Source organism: Macaca fascicularis, chromosome 11 (assembly GCF_037993035.2).
Source record: "Macaca fascicularis isolate 582-1 chromosome 11, T2T-MFA8v1.1".
Taxonomy (NCBI): Eukaryota; Metazoa; Chordata; class Mammalia; order Primates; family Cercopithecidae; genus Macaca; species Macaca fascicularis.
The window spans coordinates 105,841,257-105,859,651 of record NC_088385.1 but is presented as its reverse complement, the minus strand read 5'-3'; the positions used below and the strand labels follow the sequence as shown (position 1 = coordinate 105,859,651).

Below are 18,395 nucleotides of genomic sequence, written 5' to 3'. Positions count from 1 at the left end.
ACATATAATTTTCATGCACCCCATAAAGCAATTAAAAAAATTTTTGGCATAATCAGACTAATCAGGGTCTCCACCTAACCAGGCACACAGCGCAGAAGCCTCACTTGGGTCACATTCAGGGCCATTTGGGCTTTGCAGCTGACAAGGAACATCAGTACTCTAATTTGCATAGCTGGTGTCTCCCCTTCATTGCCTGCGGAGAGCCTGTTAGCAGCAGAGGTCATAGAAACTGGGATCCAGCTGAGCTGCAGAAAAACCCCACTGTTTTGTTCTTCTCAGGTGACGGAGGCCAGAACCTCTTTATCAGTCATTATGGTTAATAAACACCATTAGGAGGAAGAGGTGAACTCTACTTACTGAATGTAAGAACTTAATTATGCAGGGCAAGACTGGAATAGCTTGTGTCCCTGAGAATATCTGCAAAGCATGTCTTTGTGATAAAGGTATCCCAATCACAAATAAGTCAAGGACCTAAGAATTGGTGAGAACCCCCAGTGATGTGAATGGGTTTTAGACAGAGTGTATGTTGTAAATGTGTCAGGAGACATGTAGAATGATCTGTTGGTTTTCATGCAGAGACTATATTGGACCATTAAATGCAACTGTCTGTGGTAAAGATTTTTCATTTTATACTGGGGTGAAAAAAATTCTTTGGAAAAATATCCCTATCAAAATGCTTGCTTCACATCTCAAATTTCAGAACTCTAAATGTGCCCTGAATGTGTATAAATGTGTATAATATATAAAGCAAGATTGTCCTGAACAGTTTTTTATGGGGCATGGGGGTACAGAGGGGATGTGCATTTTGATTCATATTTGAGAGTGAGAACCTATATTATTGGGCTTCAATGAACCAGTTTTCAGAATGTCACACTGGTTCATATGAATACATTTCCCCAGTATCTAAAAGTCAGTCATTGCTGAGTTACATTATTTGAGCAAAGGATTTTACATAAAGTGTCTATTTGAATTTATTGATGAAATTTCATATTCTCATGGTGTGTTGGGAAGCTGAGACCCCACTACTCATGTAAGTAACAATTACATAAAATTGTTTTTCAATTTTTTTCTAGTAATAATAATAACAGCTGTTAGCTCCATTGAGTGCTCACTATGTTCCAGTCACTGTGGAAGTACTTTGCACAGACCAGCTCATTTAATTCTCACCCAAACAACCCTTTGAGAAAGGGATGATTACTATTCCCATTTTACAGATGAGAAAACTGAAATGTAGGGAACTGTAAACAACTCTCCCACAATACATGACTGAGAAGTGGTAGGCTGGGTTCTGAACCCAGGATGACTGACCCTGGGGCCTGTACTCTTAGACAATATCAAGGTCAAGTCATTAGTTTTATTTTAAGAAAAGGAAACTTTAATGTCAGTATAACCACACCAAAATCTGACTACACTGAGGGATGACAAACACAATTTAGAGAAAAAGCAAACTGACCCAAACTCTTACCTTTAGAAATTGATATGGCAAATCTGTCGCTCTAAAATCAGGACTGAATTTCTAAAAAGAAAGAAAACGAGGTTTGAAATACTAATAGCATTTTAAACATGTGGAAACAGGAAGGTCAGGATTTTTTTTTTTTCCCCAAAAAAACTCATCTGTCATAAGAGAATTCTCACCCCAAAATGGCGGTGTTACTTTGGATCATTCTTTTCAAAGTGTGAATCTCAAAAACTGTGATTTGTAATAGGAAAAAAAAAGCAGCAGATCAGAGCTCAGAAGCCCCAGGATTCAGCCCCAGTTTTTCTGTTAACTGTGGGTGACCTTGAGCACATCTCTGTTTTCACAAACTTAAAAATTTTTTTTCTAGTAATCACCAGAGTTCGTGCCAGCTCTAATATGTTATGAATATCTTCAGACTAGAAATTAGTACAGAACTTTTGCATGCTATCTTAGGATCAAAACTAATTAAGTTCTTTTCTAAGATGATTATTGTGGCCTTTTTCTTGCTGATGAAATCAACAGCTGGCAAACATCATTTTTCTTCAAACATTGTTAATTGATCACATTAACTCCTCCATTCCAGGCAATCAGTGGTCATTTGCCGAATGAAGCTAGTGAAGTCTTCCGTTTCTCCCCCAAGAAGGCATTGTCAAATCTCATCCGCACGGTACGAGAGCCATCTGGAGCCATTAGAACAACAAGGGTGATCTATTAAATCAGCAACACCCTTCCTTCCTTCTTTTGTTTTTTTCCAAGACACTAAATGACTTTTCTCTTTATATCAGCAACTGGACTCTAAGAAGCACCCCCCCCCCCAAGAAAAATGATATGAGAAATGTCAAAATCAAGATATGGAGCCTGATCCATCTATATTAACAGAGTTTATGCGTAAACTGAAGGAGAAGCTGTCTTAATTTTACATTAAGAGAATCTTGTATGGAAATTTGAGGTCCTTCCGACATACCTAACTCTGGAGGGGAGAAAGGGTCAGGAATTTTTGAGTCTTTCAGTTTCCCACGAATCTGTCAATAATCTTTTTATAGTGACTTAAAACCACTCTCTTCCCATTGTCCCTTCACCTCTCAAAAACAAATTATATCAATGAGAGGAAATGAGAGTAATTTCTGCTTCAGGGCCATTAGAGAAGAAACTGAGGAAGTCTTTTTCTTTTTTTTAATTTTAGTTTATTTTAGGTTCCAGGATACCTGTACTGGCCTTGCAGATTTGTTCCATAGGTAAACGTGTGCCATGTTGGTTTGCTGCACCTGTCAACCTATCACCTAGGTATTAAGCCCCACATGCATTAGCTGTTTATCCTGATGCCCTCCCTCCCTCTGAGCCCCAACAGGCCCCATTGTGTGGTGTTCCCGTCCCTGTGTCCATGGATGGAGCTGGAAACCATTATCCTCAGCAAACTAACACAGGAACAGAAAACCAAATACCACGTGTTCTCACTTATACATGGGAGCTGAACAACATGAAGTCTTTTTCAATCCACCATTAATGGTGTGGCTCTCTGCTTCCACTGACGGGCTTATAATGTCTAGCTCTTTCTTTTATTTTTGCCTTCTAATTTTGTGCATATTTTGGATGAGGGCTGTAGTGTGCTTGTCTATCAAGGTTTAATTTAAGATATTAATATTCACTTAGTAAGCACAAGGCCTGCTTGTGTCTCTATGGAGTAGAGATAGACAACAAAGGGTCAAACTTACTGAACCAGAAGAACAGCACTTTTTCCTAAAATTCAGAGGCCCCAGTTTGAAGAGCTGACACAGGGCAGCTTCAGCATACAATGCAAAATTTGTGGTCCCTTTCAAATCCCTTTGTTCATAGAATATATTTCAGCGTATGTGTTCGGCATCCAGGTGTGAAATGATGTGTATCAGGATATTCATGTCTTTGAAAACATATAGGTTTTTAAATCTTTAAGATTGCAGAATTTCATACATTAACAGAACAGGTTTTTTCAAATCGTCTCAGAGCGAGAGAAAACGTGAGTAGCCTATGTGAAACATATGGTAAGAACTGTTCATTCCATTTGCATTTGTTTCTGGGAGCTGTACTTATTGTAGCTTATAAAATCAATTCAATTTAACTTCTGTTTGTGCAATAAAGTTTTTTCTGTGTAGTAAAGAAAATATGAGAGCCCAAAATAGGGATGTGAAAATTTTTTCTCAAGTCAAGACATCAGTATATTGACTCAATATGAGCAAGACTGAAAAGCCTCCCTCCCAAAGGGCCAAAAATTTAGAGAGCTTTCCCATTTTGCTTACAGTGATCTTAAGAAAAATATATAAATGTCAGTTATTTAGAAGACTACACAAACCTATACTTTTGTATCTCCTGGGCTATGTCGATTTAAATGTTGTTTCATACATTATGTATTTGAATTTAGTCAACTAAAACATAATAAAGGTAATTTATTTTTCCTGTTGTTACCATTGAGTCAACATCCAAATTATACTTTTCTGATAAAATTCTCAATCTAACAAGTGCTTTCTGTTTGTTGGTATTCATAGATTTACTTCTGATTCATTATTAATCACAGCTCACGTATTCAATCACTATAAACTGTTCATAATGGCTTATTTGTGGCTCTTAGGTTTCCTTTAATCTCCCCACAGTGAATTACAGTAAAACTCATTTGTTGGCACCATTAAATGGTTGATTAATGCCCAGGTTTAAAATTGTTAGTCTTTTCTTATTTTTATAAAGGCCCAAAAAATCAAGATTTGCTGCTCTTGCCAGAAACCAGTGAGAATTTTTCAAAATATTTCTCTTTGAAGACTTGGGCTCTGATACCATCACATATGTGAATGCTCTATTGAAGTCATTTTTTGTAACTTGAGTTCCCATTGCTGTCTATTCTTAGCTGTAGGGTCAGAAATCCTGGTGCTGTATCCAAAATCTCTTCTAGAACCCAACAGTTGCATGATTCAGGAACCAAACTGGTTCACAAGAGCAAGAATGTCTTCTACAAAGTATATTCCAACAAACTACACACAGAATTCCTTTAGCCAATAGAAAATCCATGAAAATAAGGATTTACCCACCTGCCTGAAATCTCAGAAAGAGACAACAACCCTAAGAAAATCCAGAAGTCTTCTTAATGTAAATCGATAAGATAAGGTGATAATGTATGTTCCTCTCTCATTTCACAGAAAACAAATGACCCACAAGATTTGCTTTTTCAAAGAAAACTGGGAGTAGTGCTAAGGTTGTGTTTCGTTAGATCTTCCAGAGAGCATATATTGGGCATCACAGTTTCCAGCAGTGCCAGGGAAATGTTCCATCCCTGCTTCATGGTTCCTTATTGCCCATGGAGTGAGGGTCAGATTCCTTAGCAACACATACTCTAACCCCAGCCTGTTCTTCCACACCTGTCTCTCAAAGCGCTGCTAAAAGAATTTCCTCTTGCGACTGGGCATGGTGGCTCACGCCTGTAGTCCCAACACTTTGGGAGGCCAAGGCGAGCAGATCACTTGAGCCCAGAAAGTCAAGACCAGCCTGGGCAACATGACGAAACCCCATCTCTACAAAAAATACAGACAGCCAGGCATGGTAGCATGGGCCTGTGGTCCTAGCTACTCGGGAGGCAGAGGAGAATGGCTGAGTCCAGGAGGTCAAGGCAACAGTGAGCCATGATCTCAGCACTTCACTGAAGCCTGGCTGACAGAGCACTGTCTCAAAATTAAATGAATAAATAAAAGAAGCCTCTCTTACATTCATCTGATCAGCTTTTCCTCTGGACATACTTACCTTTCTCTTCTACTCTAAACTATGATTTTTTCATTGAATCAAGAGCTTTCTTTTTCAGGGCTATAATCTAGAGCTGTCTTTTCAGTGAAATCATCCCATTTGCTTATGGAGAGCACCAGAGTACATAGAGTAGGTCCCAACTGTGACCTGAAGACCCTGGGGATGGAGGCAGAGGAGGAAGTAGAAAGTACCTGGAATTATTAAAACCAGTACACAAACCTGTCTGTGCACCAAACATTATCGGGAACCTTAGTAAAACTAAAAGTATAACTATAGTTACATGGACCAGCTATGAAATATTTTAACATTAAGAAAGGAAAACACCCAAAAAGATGAGACTACACCATAGTGTGTTACACAAAATACAGCTACAAGCTTCTTTGTCAAGCAGTTCATAAACATACTTTTCCCTCTGAACATTCATATTTTAGGAACTATTCATTTAACTTTCTGTGCTTTGAAAAGATGTTTGATGTCTTTACATCTTCAACTAGCTTATAAATACCTTGAGTTTAGAAGTTTTGAGTTTAGAAATGTTATGTTTACTGACCCCCATAAATAGTTCTTGAGAGATTCTTTTTAACGCTTCTTAATCCTCTATCCTAGCCACTTTCATTCATTCATTCATTCATTTATTCATATTTATTCAACCAATGACATTGCCTCCCACTACACCAAGAGCATGAAGGTAACTAGGCATGTTCTGTTAGAACGTACTGTCTCTTCTTCTCTAGACTTATCCAAGTAACACCCAGACTCACCTACTCAGAGAAACATGTGTCCCTTTTTATCTCCAAAGCCAATAACTCCATCTGTGCTCTGGGTCCCTTCCCACTCTCCCTCCTCAAGCTCAATCAGTTCTCTCTCTCTAGCCCCAAGGCCCTCTGCAATATAACCACAATTCCTGGAGGTCGTTATGTCCCAGCAGTATCCAAATAGCTGCAATTCTCCAAGCGTTGCTCATACCATATCCCACTCCTCTCATGCAAGTGCATTGGCCTGGAATGCTTTTACATCTCCTCTTCTCTGTGAACATCCTCCTCTAAGACCTCGCTTAAAATATCCTCACCTCTTTGAAAATGTCTTTGGTCTTCTTAGAAGTAACTACTTCCTCCTCTGTGCTCCATGGCATGTTGTCTTTTCACATAAGATTAATCACAGCCCAACAGGGTAGTCTCTTGTGTCTGTGCGTGCTTCCCCTGTGACTAAGAACTCACCGTGTGCAGGGGTCGTATCTTAGGAATCATTGCCTCTACATTGTATGGCTTGCTCACATCATTGATATTTTGACAAATGTTTGTGGAATAATACTGCCTTTTTTTCCCCTCTCACCAGGTATTAAGTAAACCCCAGCAGTGTTTACTTAATGAAAGTGAACACTCATGTCATATCCTGTCGTTTGTGTTCTCTAGTTCTTTTGATGATGCACCTTCCTATAGATTCTTCTAGACATAGAAGAAGATTCTGCTTTAAAAACTGTTTGGGCTCCTCCTTTTTTGTCCCCAGTGAGTATCAAGCATCCGTCCTCCTAGGCTCCCAGAGGTTATTCAGTATCTGCCTGAAGCTGCTGTCCCCCACATCTTCATCTTACGCCATCCTGACTTCTAGAAGGAAAAGACAGACAAACACTGACCACTCGCCTCACCATCACATTAAATAGCAAAACAGAAGAGAAGAGGAACACTTATTAAGGCTGCACCCAACTCAGGCGCACACACATGAAATCACCTCAGTTTGTTAACAAATCAATCTACATGCATATAATCAACACATTCAATGCCTTCAATAGGTCTGTGAAGTTGGTATTATCTCCATTTCACAGATGAATAAACTAAAGCTGAGAAAGATGAATTATTTCCCTGAGATTCAGCCTGTATGTATTGGAGCTATGATTCAAACCTAGGTCTGCCTTGAATCAAAGCCAGTGCACTCTCTATTACTCATACAGAGAATGGGTTCAAAAATAAGGAGAATGGATTACCATTAGTAAGTGTATGGCTTATATATGTATAGATATAATTTGTGGCAGATTATTCATAGCTATACTGCATATATATCATAAAATGCAAATTATTCACTAAACCATAATGTAGCAGGCCTCAGATATGTTCCTAGCCACTGATATATACACCTCACAGAGGGATATTGTTCGCTGAGGAATTATTTAATTTATATTTGCAACCTTCCATCTAAACAATGGACACCCTGTGATTCAGATAAGAAAATCAAGGACCAGAAAAGAGCAGACCAGAGAAAGTCCGAATGCTCTAGTCCCAGAGCATGACCCCAGCCTGGGCTTTAAAGCATAGGTCTGAGGGAGACAATGCATCAACCTGTTTGTCTTGGGGACACATAGTTGCCACACTCTGTAGTTAAGGATCCCAAACAACAGACTAATTTGGAAGGGACATGAAGTTCATATGACAATGCCAGTAGTAAAAAAAAGGGAGAAGGACAACAAGGACATTTTACAGTTCACAAACATTTGAAGACCTTGTTTTTTAAAAAAAATCACTGGCCAAGAGCCAGTTTGAATTCTGCATTCCCGTTTTCCCAGCTTTTCACACTGATCATGTATTTGTATAGTCCCAGCTTGTAAGCCAGTGCAATGCTAGAAATCATATATGGATAGAATTATGTAAAACAGTTGCTTTTAGCCTGAATATATTTTCTTCATTTATTAATAGTGTACTTACTGAGTACCTACTGTATTCCAGGTACTCCATATAGTTTTGGTGAAGAACCAGAAGTGATCATTTTTAACATCATAAAATTAAATATGTTTCAGAATATGCTTCTATTTTCAAAAAATAATGAATAAGCACATTAGGCAGCAATAAATGACATGGGTAAATTTAAGGCACTGGAGTCCTTCAAGATCAGCAGATCAGCAAAATACAACAGCAGAAGAACAGGTTTTGGCACTCTAAATATGGCCACTGCCTCTTTCAACTCTCTTGACAGCCATAGCCAGGATATAGAATTTGAGTACCTTTGTTAGAATTGTCAACGAAGATATTTACTGAAACCTAAGTGTTTTGCAAGGAGAAAATTTGTAAGGAGATGGTTTCTTAAGAGATTTTTTAAAACTTTATTTGGATTAAAATTGTCTGATGGGAAATTAGTGAAATGTTGAATGACTGACATTTCAGTTGACACTGAGGAAGTAAAACTACCCTTCCCCTAATTCTGCTTCTCCATGGAAAATGCACCCCATCTCTTGGAGGCTAGCATTTCTGCAATGCTATCCTGCCTTTAGAAATTCATTCCTGGCACCTAAAATGTATGTAAGAAATGCATAAGAAATGACATTGCAAAAAGCAATTTAGAATGATATTCTAAACAGTTAAGTCTAGGCTTTGGCTCCATGGTGAAGGGAGTGCAAGTGTTGAAATCTAATGGACTTGCATAACCTCCCTGAACTTGTTTCCTCATTTGTAAAACGGGGGATGATGTTGCTTTCCATACAGGTTGTAAATTGCGCATAAAGCCTGGCTCATAAACTAGTCCTATGTGACTTTTCAGTCATATTACTAAATATCATCTACTCATTTTAAGTCTCAAGGATTTATTTCAGTGGTAGATATGGAGGAGAACAAATGCGGTTCCACAACTTCCCATGCCCCAAAATATGTAAATTGCTCTATACAGTACCATTTCCTGGAGTAGTTTCTATTCCCACCCGTGGCTGGTTCCCCCTAGGAGTTGCACCACCCACTGAATGGTTCAAACACTTTCCTGGTCTACATTAAGCAACTGTGAGTCCTTCTGTCTGCACAATTATTTTTATGTGCCATGCATATTTAACTAGGAGAACAAAGAACCTACTCCAAGGTTGAGGAATAGTGATGCTTGTGTTCTTCTCCTTTGGGGCTAATGTGTGGACCATCGACTCATGTGGTTTGAGTGTCTTGCTGAAGAGTCCAGAGGGGTGGGCTTAGTCCACATGTTGGCCAGTCCATGGCTCCATCCCTGGTCCCAGATCATAATGAAGCCTGATAATAGAACAACATCCCCCAAGTGCTGAGGGGGCCTTCTGCTTTCCTGTCGCTTGTCCCACCAGCTCGGGTTTAGGTCTGTCTGTTCATTAAAACAACAGATAGACCCAAATGCCTCCCACATGCCAGCCCCATGCTAGATGCTGGGCTGAATAGAGTTGACATGCTTTCTACCCTCATGGAGCCTACAGTCTGGTTTGAGAGGGAGGCACAGATAACCAAACAAGCAAATGTGTGATTGTAAATTCTGAAAGGAACCACATGATAAATGGACAGAGTGCAGTGATAGAGAGTAGCAGGGGGAATCTATTTAACTAGGGCAGTCACAGAAGGCCTCTCCCAGCGTGTCGCCTAAGCTGAAACCTGAGTGGGAAGAAGGAGCCAGCCATTTGAAGAGCAAAGGGAAGAACACAAACACCCGTAAGTTCTTGCAGTTACGTACAGTGAGCCGCTTCCTGCTGGGCGCTGTGGCTATAGTGAGGATGTGGGATAGAGCCTCTGCTCAGCATGCTTACGTTGTGATGGGCCAAGAGACACAACATCACACTCTCCGTGGGCCCTCCGTGATGTTCAGAGGCTTTGCAGAACAAGGAGGAAGCACATATAATTCCTGCTCCCCAGTTAGGGACCACTCCACTGGGTCTCTGATGGAACTCTACAGACAACTGATAGGAATTTAGGTTTATTTTTGAAAGAGGAGTGAAAGCCGTCAAGTTGTAAACTCTGCCTTTGGAAGGCAAAATTCATTCTTTCTCCATACCTCAAACCCAGGTTTTCATATTTTAGGAAGACTGACCCCTAAAGACAGAAAAACCTCAACCTGCTCTTTGAACCGTAGTTGGAAAGAGACCATTGCCAGTCAAATGGTCCTAAGACAGTATCCAGCTTCTGTCATCTTTTACACTGTTCTAGAATTCCTTAACAAGAATCTGAACATATTTTTCTTCTCATTTTGATGCCACCTTGTTTTTATAGAATGCTTTATATTTTTCAAAAGATTTCTCACATCTTTTTGGATCCTCATAGGGACTCTGTGAATGAGGAAGACAGATTTGGAGTATCGATGAAGCAGAAAGTTAACAGAAGTTAGGCTTTGGTTCCTTTGCAAAGTACTCACCCCGCACCCCCGAGCCTTCTAAATATGGAATATATCATATTCCAAATGTTCATTTTAATGGGGGAGGCAATATGATGGATGGAGAGGGGGGAGAAAGAAAGATAGGTGTTTTTAATGTGGGCTCTGCCACCTCGCTAATGGGTCATCTTCAGCCCCAGTTTCCCCACCTGTAAACAGGGATAACAATATCAAACTCATACTCAGTGGGAATTGAACGCGGTAAAAAAGGAAAACACCCGGCTCAGTGCCCATGTGAGGGTTCTTTGTCCTCCCTTGCCCACTTTTTCTCAACACTCCAAGAGGCTGAACCCAACAGATGCATAGAAAGTAGTACTCCCAGAGCCTCATGTTCCCTGCCAACCCTGTTCTTCCTCCTTTCTACTTGATTGCAGAATTTGGCAGCACCATCTTCCCAAGCCTAATTTCCAGAGTCATCCTTAAAAAAACCTCCCTCTCCTTTAACGCCTACATCTGGTACTCACCAACCCTGCTGTTTCTGCCGCCTAGAGATTTCTCAGATCTGCTCCCTCCTCCCATTACCATTCATTTATTCATTCAGCAACTATTCATTGAGCACCCACTGCAGGTAGCCACTATGTTGGACCCTGGGAATTTAGTAATGAACAAGTTCTAATTGCTGAGCCTTATCCTCACTATTTGAATTATTTCCCTTTCCTGGCCTGTGGACAGCATCTCCGCACCGCAGCCCATTCTCAATATTGACATCAGAATTATTGTTATAAACCTACTCTGCCGTCATCATCCTTTCCCTCCTTTTTTTTTTTTTTTTTTTTTTTTGAGACAGAGTCTCGTTCTGTCACCAGGCTGGAGTGCAATGGCACAATCTCAGCTCACTGCAACCTCCACCTCCTGGGTTTAAGCAATTCTGCTGCCTCCTGGGTAGGTGGGACTACAGCACACACCACCATGCCCAGTTAATTTTTGTATTTTTAGTAGAGACAGGGTTTCACCGGGTTGGCCAGGATGGTCTTGATCTCTTGACCTCATGATCCACCCACCTCAGCCTCCCAAAGTGCTGGGATTATAGGCATGAGCATCCTTTCCCTTCTTTAAAACCTTGGTTGGTTTCCTGTCTACTTCAACATAACAAAACCAGCTTATATTTACCGAGCATACACTATATGCTGGACATTTTCCCAAGCACTTTACATATATTTTCTAATTTATTTAAGTTGAAGACCAAATTTCTTTTGAAGGCTCTTAATAATCTGGCCCTGACCCACCTTCATAGACCCCAGTCCTGCTACTCACACACATGGTTCCCCCTTAGCAAAATTAATGGGGAACTAAGTAAAATTTTGAAACCGTAAACAGACATGTCCTATTCTGTCCTTGCACACCTCTGAGACTGCACAGTGTCTCCTCTGTGTGGAATCGCCTTCCTATAGCTCTTTACTTGGAAAACACCTTCTCAGCCCTGAAGCCTGTCTTCTATTCCATGAGGCCATCCCCCGCTCCCCAGGCAGAGAGTGCCACTCCCTACCTTTCACACCACTCTGAACCTACTCCCTGAGAGCATCTGTCCCTTCATCTTCCCCACTAGGCCCAGAGCTTCTCAAAGCAATAAGTATGTCCTGTGCATTTTTGTGTGCCCCCTAACCAAACTAACATCAGCCATCGCATTCCACCCTCAATGTGTATTTCTTGAATGAATGAATGGATGGATGAATGTGTACTACTGTGGGCTGCATTGTTTGTGGCTCCCACCAAGGCATGTCTCTCAAAATAGACGCTGCCAGTAGGGACTTAGAACTGTAGTACTGTAGCAATTCTGCCAAAGACTCAGTGACCAACTTTTACAAAACGTGCTGCGGTTCTTTAATAAGCCCTCTTCCTTTAGTGTTTTGCACATTAGGTAACAAAAGTAATAGAACTCTGTGCCTAGTTAAAGCATTGTTCCTTTTTCTGCATAAGGTTAAGTCTTGGCTGACCTGGGTGCTGTGAAAATGGGAGCATTGGTAGGCTGGGCAAAGAGAGTTGGAGATAATCTTTTTTTTTTTTTTTTTCTCTCATCCTAAAAATTGTCTCTCTGGGCCGGGCACGGTGGCTCACGCCTGTAATCTCAGCACTTTGGGAGGATCACAAGGTCAGGAGATCGAGACCATCCTGGCTAACACAGTGAAACCCTGTCTCTACTAAAAATACAAAAAATTAGCTGGGCATGGTGGTGTGTGCCTGTAGTCCCAGCTACTCGGGAGGCTGAAGCAGGAGAATGGCATGAACCTGGGAGGCGGAAGTGGCAGTGAGCCGAGATCATGCCACTGCACCCCAGCCTGGGCGACAGAGCGAGTCTCCATCTCAAAAAAACAAACCTCTCTGATCTCCATCAACTACATTTTGTGGAGAACAATGTATAAGCCTCCAAAGGAAGCCTTCTGCCCAAATTTTTATCCAAGATCAAACTGAACTCTTGGAAAAGCAGTATCTGCTAAAGGCACTTATAATTTCTCATATTTGATATCCAAATTATCCGTCTTACAAAAAGTCTCCAATTATGGGATATATGACAATAGATAAGGAAGTATGGCAACAAGAAGCTCTTTTACTTCCTCAGCCATAATTCAACAAAGACATAAAGAACAAAAGATACTTTTGAAATTGATGTTTTTTTCATTTAATGAAGATAGAGTTTTAAGTAGTGTGTCATGGGGTTGTCTGTCTGTCTCTCTGTGTTATTTGGAAGTCACAAATTTTCTGCAGGCAGGAGGATTTAATCATGAAATAAACGGAAGTAATCAGACAAAGCCCATTTATTCTGTTGTCTTCATGATCAATTTAGATCCTCCAGCTTCCTAATAAATTGCTTGGCAGTCAGTCCAAATTAACCAAAGACATACATCTATTTGACCTTGTATATAGACAAGAAATTAACCATGAGGCCATTCCAAGGGATAAGTTGAAATTCAAAGTTTAAATACTCTTGAATTTAAGCCCTTTTATATTGACATGAATATCTTATAAAATCTTTCTCACTGCAAAAATCCTCATAAATGGGAGCAGTGTTACTCTTTTAAAATTAAGACGGTCTTTTTCTGCTTCTACTTGACTAAAGATTTTGCAAATAGCAGTGTACATGATATTAAAATAGAAAAAAAAGTATTTGAAAAGTTCTATTTTATTAAATTCCTAGCTAGGTGCAAAATTTTTTTCTCCGAAATTCATGATTTAAATTATTCAGGTTTTGGTTTGCTGAAATGCAGTCTTTTTTTAGGAAACAAAAAACAAGCCATACTTATGTAAGATTCAAGTGCTTCATAAAACCACCATGTTAGTAAAACTTGTTTTTGAAATGTTGTCTTTGGAAAGGTGGCATCTCTTTTCTCCCAGCCTCCTTAATTAGCATTCCTCATATGCAACATTTCACTAAGAGACACTACAGCTAAGGAGCTAAGAATGCTGGTAGGATTTTTACCTGTGCTCATAATTTTCCCACAGGGAGCCTTCAACACATTCTGTCCATGTTCATGAAATAGAAATATCATTTTTTATAAACCTTGATGCGAGTTAAGACTAAATCTAAATTTAAAAAAAAAACTGCTGGGGAAAACACTTTCATGTCAAAGAATTAAAATACGGGATTTCAACGTTTAAGGCATTTGACCTGAAATAATGTTAATAAATTCTTTTAAAAGTTGAGATTAGAAGAATTCTATGGCAAACAATCACTTTTCTTTTCTTGAGGGTGAACTTTGGCCTTTAAAAAATTCTTCATGAAAAATCACGAATCAGGCCAGGCACAATGGCTCATGCCTATATTCTCAGCATCTGGGAAGGCCGAGATGAGCGGATCACTTGAGGTCAGGAGTTTGAGACCAGCCTGGCCAACATAGTGAAACCCTGTCTCTACTAAAAACACAAAAATTAGGCCAGGCGCGGTGGCTCACGCCTGTAATCCCAGCAATTTGGGAGGCCGAGGAGGTCATTTCATGAGGTCAGGAGTTCGAGACCAGCCTGGCCAACATGGTGAAACCCTGTCTCTACTAAAAATACAAAAATTAGCCGGGCATGGTGGCAGGCGCCTATAATCCCAGCTTCCCTTGGGAAGCTGAGGGAGGAGAATCATTTAAACCTAGGAGGCAGAGGTGCAGTGTGCCGAGATCGCACCATTGCATTCCATCCTGGGCAACAGGGCGAGACTCCATCTCAAAAAAGAAAAACACAAAAATTAACCCAGGTATGGTGGCAATCACCTATAATTCCAGCTACTCTGGAGACTGAGGTAGGAGAATTGCTTGAACCTGAGAGGAGGAGGTTGCAGTGAGCTGAGATTGTGCCACTGTACTCCAGCCTGGGTGACAGAGTGAGACTCCGTATCAAAAAAAAAAAAAATCACAAGTTACTTGAGTCTCATGAAATTTGAACCAGGGATTTCAGGGAGATTTAATTTAAGTGTGAGTGGAAAAAACTTTGATGTGATCAGTGTGATAGTAACACTGTAGCATTTTCATCATTTATTACACATTTCATAGATATCAAGGGCCCACTATGTGAATAGTATTATATTTATTAATTAATGACATGCCACACACTGTCATCATTCTAGGGCAATATAAGAATAAGAATAAATTACCAATGTTTTTATCGTATGTTGTTATTCCCTCCAGCTTAATTTGACAATTTTCTTGAAATGAAAAATTAATAATTTCTCACTGTGTGTGAATGACATGTGTTGCTAATGAGTTCAGTGACAATTGGAGATTAAACTCTGTTTTCTAACAAATGCTAAGTCATTGTTTATTGCTTGGTTCTCATTAGAGACTTGTAAATTATGATGAATTATATTAGCAAGTGGGGATATTACTTTTCTATTTGATAGTTCAGTATCTATTTCTTAGAAAGCATTGCTCTACTTTTCACTTTTTCATCTTGAGCTCATAATTTTCATCAACAAATTTGCAACCTGATACAAAATAAATATGTATTAAAAATTGACCCACCATATGATTCTTCAGTTCTGTTTCTGGGTATTTATCCAAAGGAATTTAAATCAGGATCTTGGCCAGGTGCAGTGGCTCAAGCCCATAATCCCAGCACTTTGAGAGGCTGAGGTGGGCGAATCACCTAAGGTCAGGAGTTTGAGACCAGCCTGGCCAACATGATGAAACCCCATCTCTACTAAAAATACAAAAATTAGCCAGACATGGTGGCGCATGCCTATAATCCCAGCTGCTCAGAAGGCTGAAGCAGGAGAATCGTTTGAACTCAGGAGGCAGAAGTTGCAGTGAGCCAAGATCTCTCCACTGCACTGCAGCCTGGGTGACAGAGCAAAACTCCATCTCAAAAAAGAAAAAAAAAAAAAAAGGAAAAAAAATTAGGATCTGGGGGAGATACCTACACTCCCATGTTCATTGCAGCATTAGTCAAAATGTCCAAGACAAGGAATCAATCTGTATGTCCATCATTAGATGAATAGATAAAGAAAATGTAGTATATACATGCCATGGAATATTATTTGGCCATGAAAAAGAAGGAAATCCTGCCATTTGCAACAATATGGATGAACCTGAAGGACATTATACTAAGTGAAATAAGCCAGGCACAGAAAGCAAATGCTATATGATCTCACTTAAATATGGAATCGAATATTGCCAAACCCATAAAAGCAGACAGTAGAATGGTGGTCACCAGGGCCTGGGACAGAAATGGAAAGGTGATGGTGAAACAAGACAAAATTTTAGTTACACAAGATAAATAAGTTCTAGAGATCTACTATAGCATAGTTTCAGTAACTTAACAATACTGTATTGTGTAATTAAAATTTGCCAAAAGAGGATATCTTGTGTTAAGTATTCTTACCACACACACACAAAAATGATGATGATAATAATAATAAAAGGAGCTGGAGGAAAATGTGGGAGCTGATGGATACGCTTATAGTCTCGATGGTGGTGATGGTTTGATGTGTATGTACTTATCCCTAAATTCATCAAGCTGTATGCATTAAATATGTACAACTTTTTACATGTTAGTATACTGGAATAAAGTGGCTTAAGAAAATAAAAACAAACAGACTTCATTTTTTCATACAATGTGCTAAGTAGATTTTTTTTAATTAATCAGGACTAGTTTGATACTATCATTCCAAAGTTCTGTTGCCGTTAATTGTTCTGTTGCTGTTATTTGTTAAAAAGTAGTATTTTACTCAACTTGAAAGAGTGGAAGATGAGTAGATGTTCACTAGATGGAGAAGAGGAAAAGGAGACATTCCAGAAAGAAAGCACAGCTCATGCGAAAGTCCACTGATGCGTTCACATTTGAGCTTAAAACCTGAAAGAAGTGACCTTCTTTTTTGCAGAGTATGTGCTCTGGCCCCCAAAGCATCCTCCACCTCCAGAATCATCAGTTGTCTCCATATTTTTATAAAACAGCTTACAAAATATGTTTACAGCTCATCCACTGCACAGGTCAACCTGGTCACTCATACCTGTTCCTTTCCTTGCCAGGATGGGATGACCAGCACCATCAGCAGCTAATGATTCTCCATTCTCCAGCTTTGTGAATCATGGCTGGCCTAGGCCAAGAGAAAGAGGGAGAGAAAATTACAAAGAGTTTGCACCTTCCCCCAAGTGGATTCTTTTTTACAATAAAACCTTCATTAACTGGAATTTTTGGATAGCTAATGTTGTCAGCCCTTGCTTTTAGTGCAGGAGGCAGTGACAACTAACTGCTCTTAAGAATTCCTTTGTTTAAAAGCTAAATCTTCCAGGATACTGCTGGAGCCAGTGGGCATTCCTCAGCCACCTTTTGCAGCAGCACTGTGAACCAGTGGCAAATAGTCTTCCCAGAGCATGACTCAGATGCAATGCAGTATTCCAAATAGCCAGGAAAGAATTAAAGACTGTCAACAAGCCGCGCTTAGGAGAGAACAAAATATACATATATATATGTGTGTGTATATATGTGTGTGTGTGTGTGTACATATGTTTGTGTGTGTATATATGTGTGTGTGTGTGTGTCTGTGTGTGTGTGTGTGTGTATATATGAAGAATTCTAGTAAGGACTCCAACAACAGAAAAAAAGTATCTTTTTAACCATAAGCTAAACTAATTAAATAATTGAATTAATTGAAAATCTCATACATTCTATATGCAGATCATTGTACTGAGGTTACTTAACACACCACCTCATTATCTAAAGGTAATTGAGGTTTTTGTCATGTAAATACGCAACGTTGAACCACTAATGCAGCCCTTGAAAGTTACCTTAATTAAAAAAAAAAAAAAAGTTTTGATTATCTGGGAATCATTACTGACTGACAGAGATTTTCAGATTGCCCTCGAATTTTCCAGTGCCTTTTCCAGGCTGGACTTTCTCTTCTGGCATTAAGGATTTGGAAATAATGGTGAACAAGAGAATGAAAATCGACAGAATCATTTCTGCACTAGGTATATTAATGGATAAACTTGAAAAGACTTAGAATAGACTGCAGAGTTCATATTATAATAATAAAGTACTGGTTGTTAATATAAGCAAGCACACAGCCTTACATTTAATGAGTCTCTGGGAGAAAAATAATCAGTCACTTTTGAGCAGAAGGTAGGGGCCAGGCACTGTGCTAGGTCCGTCCATTAAAATTGTCTCACTTGAGCCACACAGCAGCTCTGGGAGAGAAGTGGCAGCAAGATAGAATGAATCCAAAGTGCACGAATTTTGTAAGTCGAAACTGGATTCAAATCCTGATTTTGTCATCACTTTGACAAGTTCCTTAAATTCCTGAACCTCAATTAATGCATTCCTAAAGTTAAGATCTGTAATTACCAGCCTTGTTAGGTTGAAATGGTAAGGTAAATGAGATCATTTCTTTGGCAAAATTATTCTAAATGAGTTCATTCCCTTCCTATCAGACACGTACTTTTGCATTCTTTCTGCTAAACACTTTCCTATGTTTAACTAAAAATTCAGCTATTTCTTTGAACTGTGGCACAGCCATATCTTTCCCATCTTGAACTTGAACAATTGATTTATTTTGGATCCTTAATGTAAGACATTATATTTATGCCTGTTAAATTGCATCTTTTTGGTGTCAGGTTGGCCTTTTCAG

At 39.5% G+C, this 18,395-nt stretch overlaps 1 protein-coding gene across 19 annotated transcripts in view; it reads left to right on the top strand.

The window, feature by feature from the left end:
• Nucleotides 1–18,395, top strand: part of ANKS1B (ankyrin repeat and sterile alpha motif domain containing 1B) — a 1,288,070-nt gene that overhangs the window by 1,156,531 nt on the left and 113,144 nt on the right. The window contains exon 18 of one of the 19 annotated variants that reach the window (XM_074005817.1): nucleotides 2,043–3,910. Coding sequence (XP_073861918.1) covers nucleotides 2,043–2,174 — 132 coding nt within the window. The 3' untranslated portion in view covers nucleotides 2,175–3,910. 19 annotated transcript variants of the gene reach the window in all.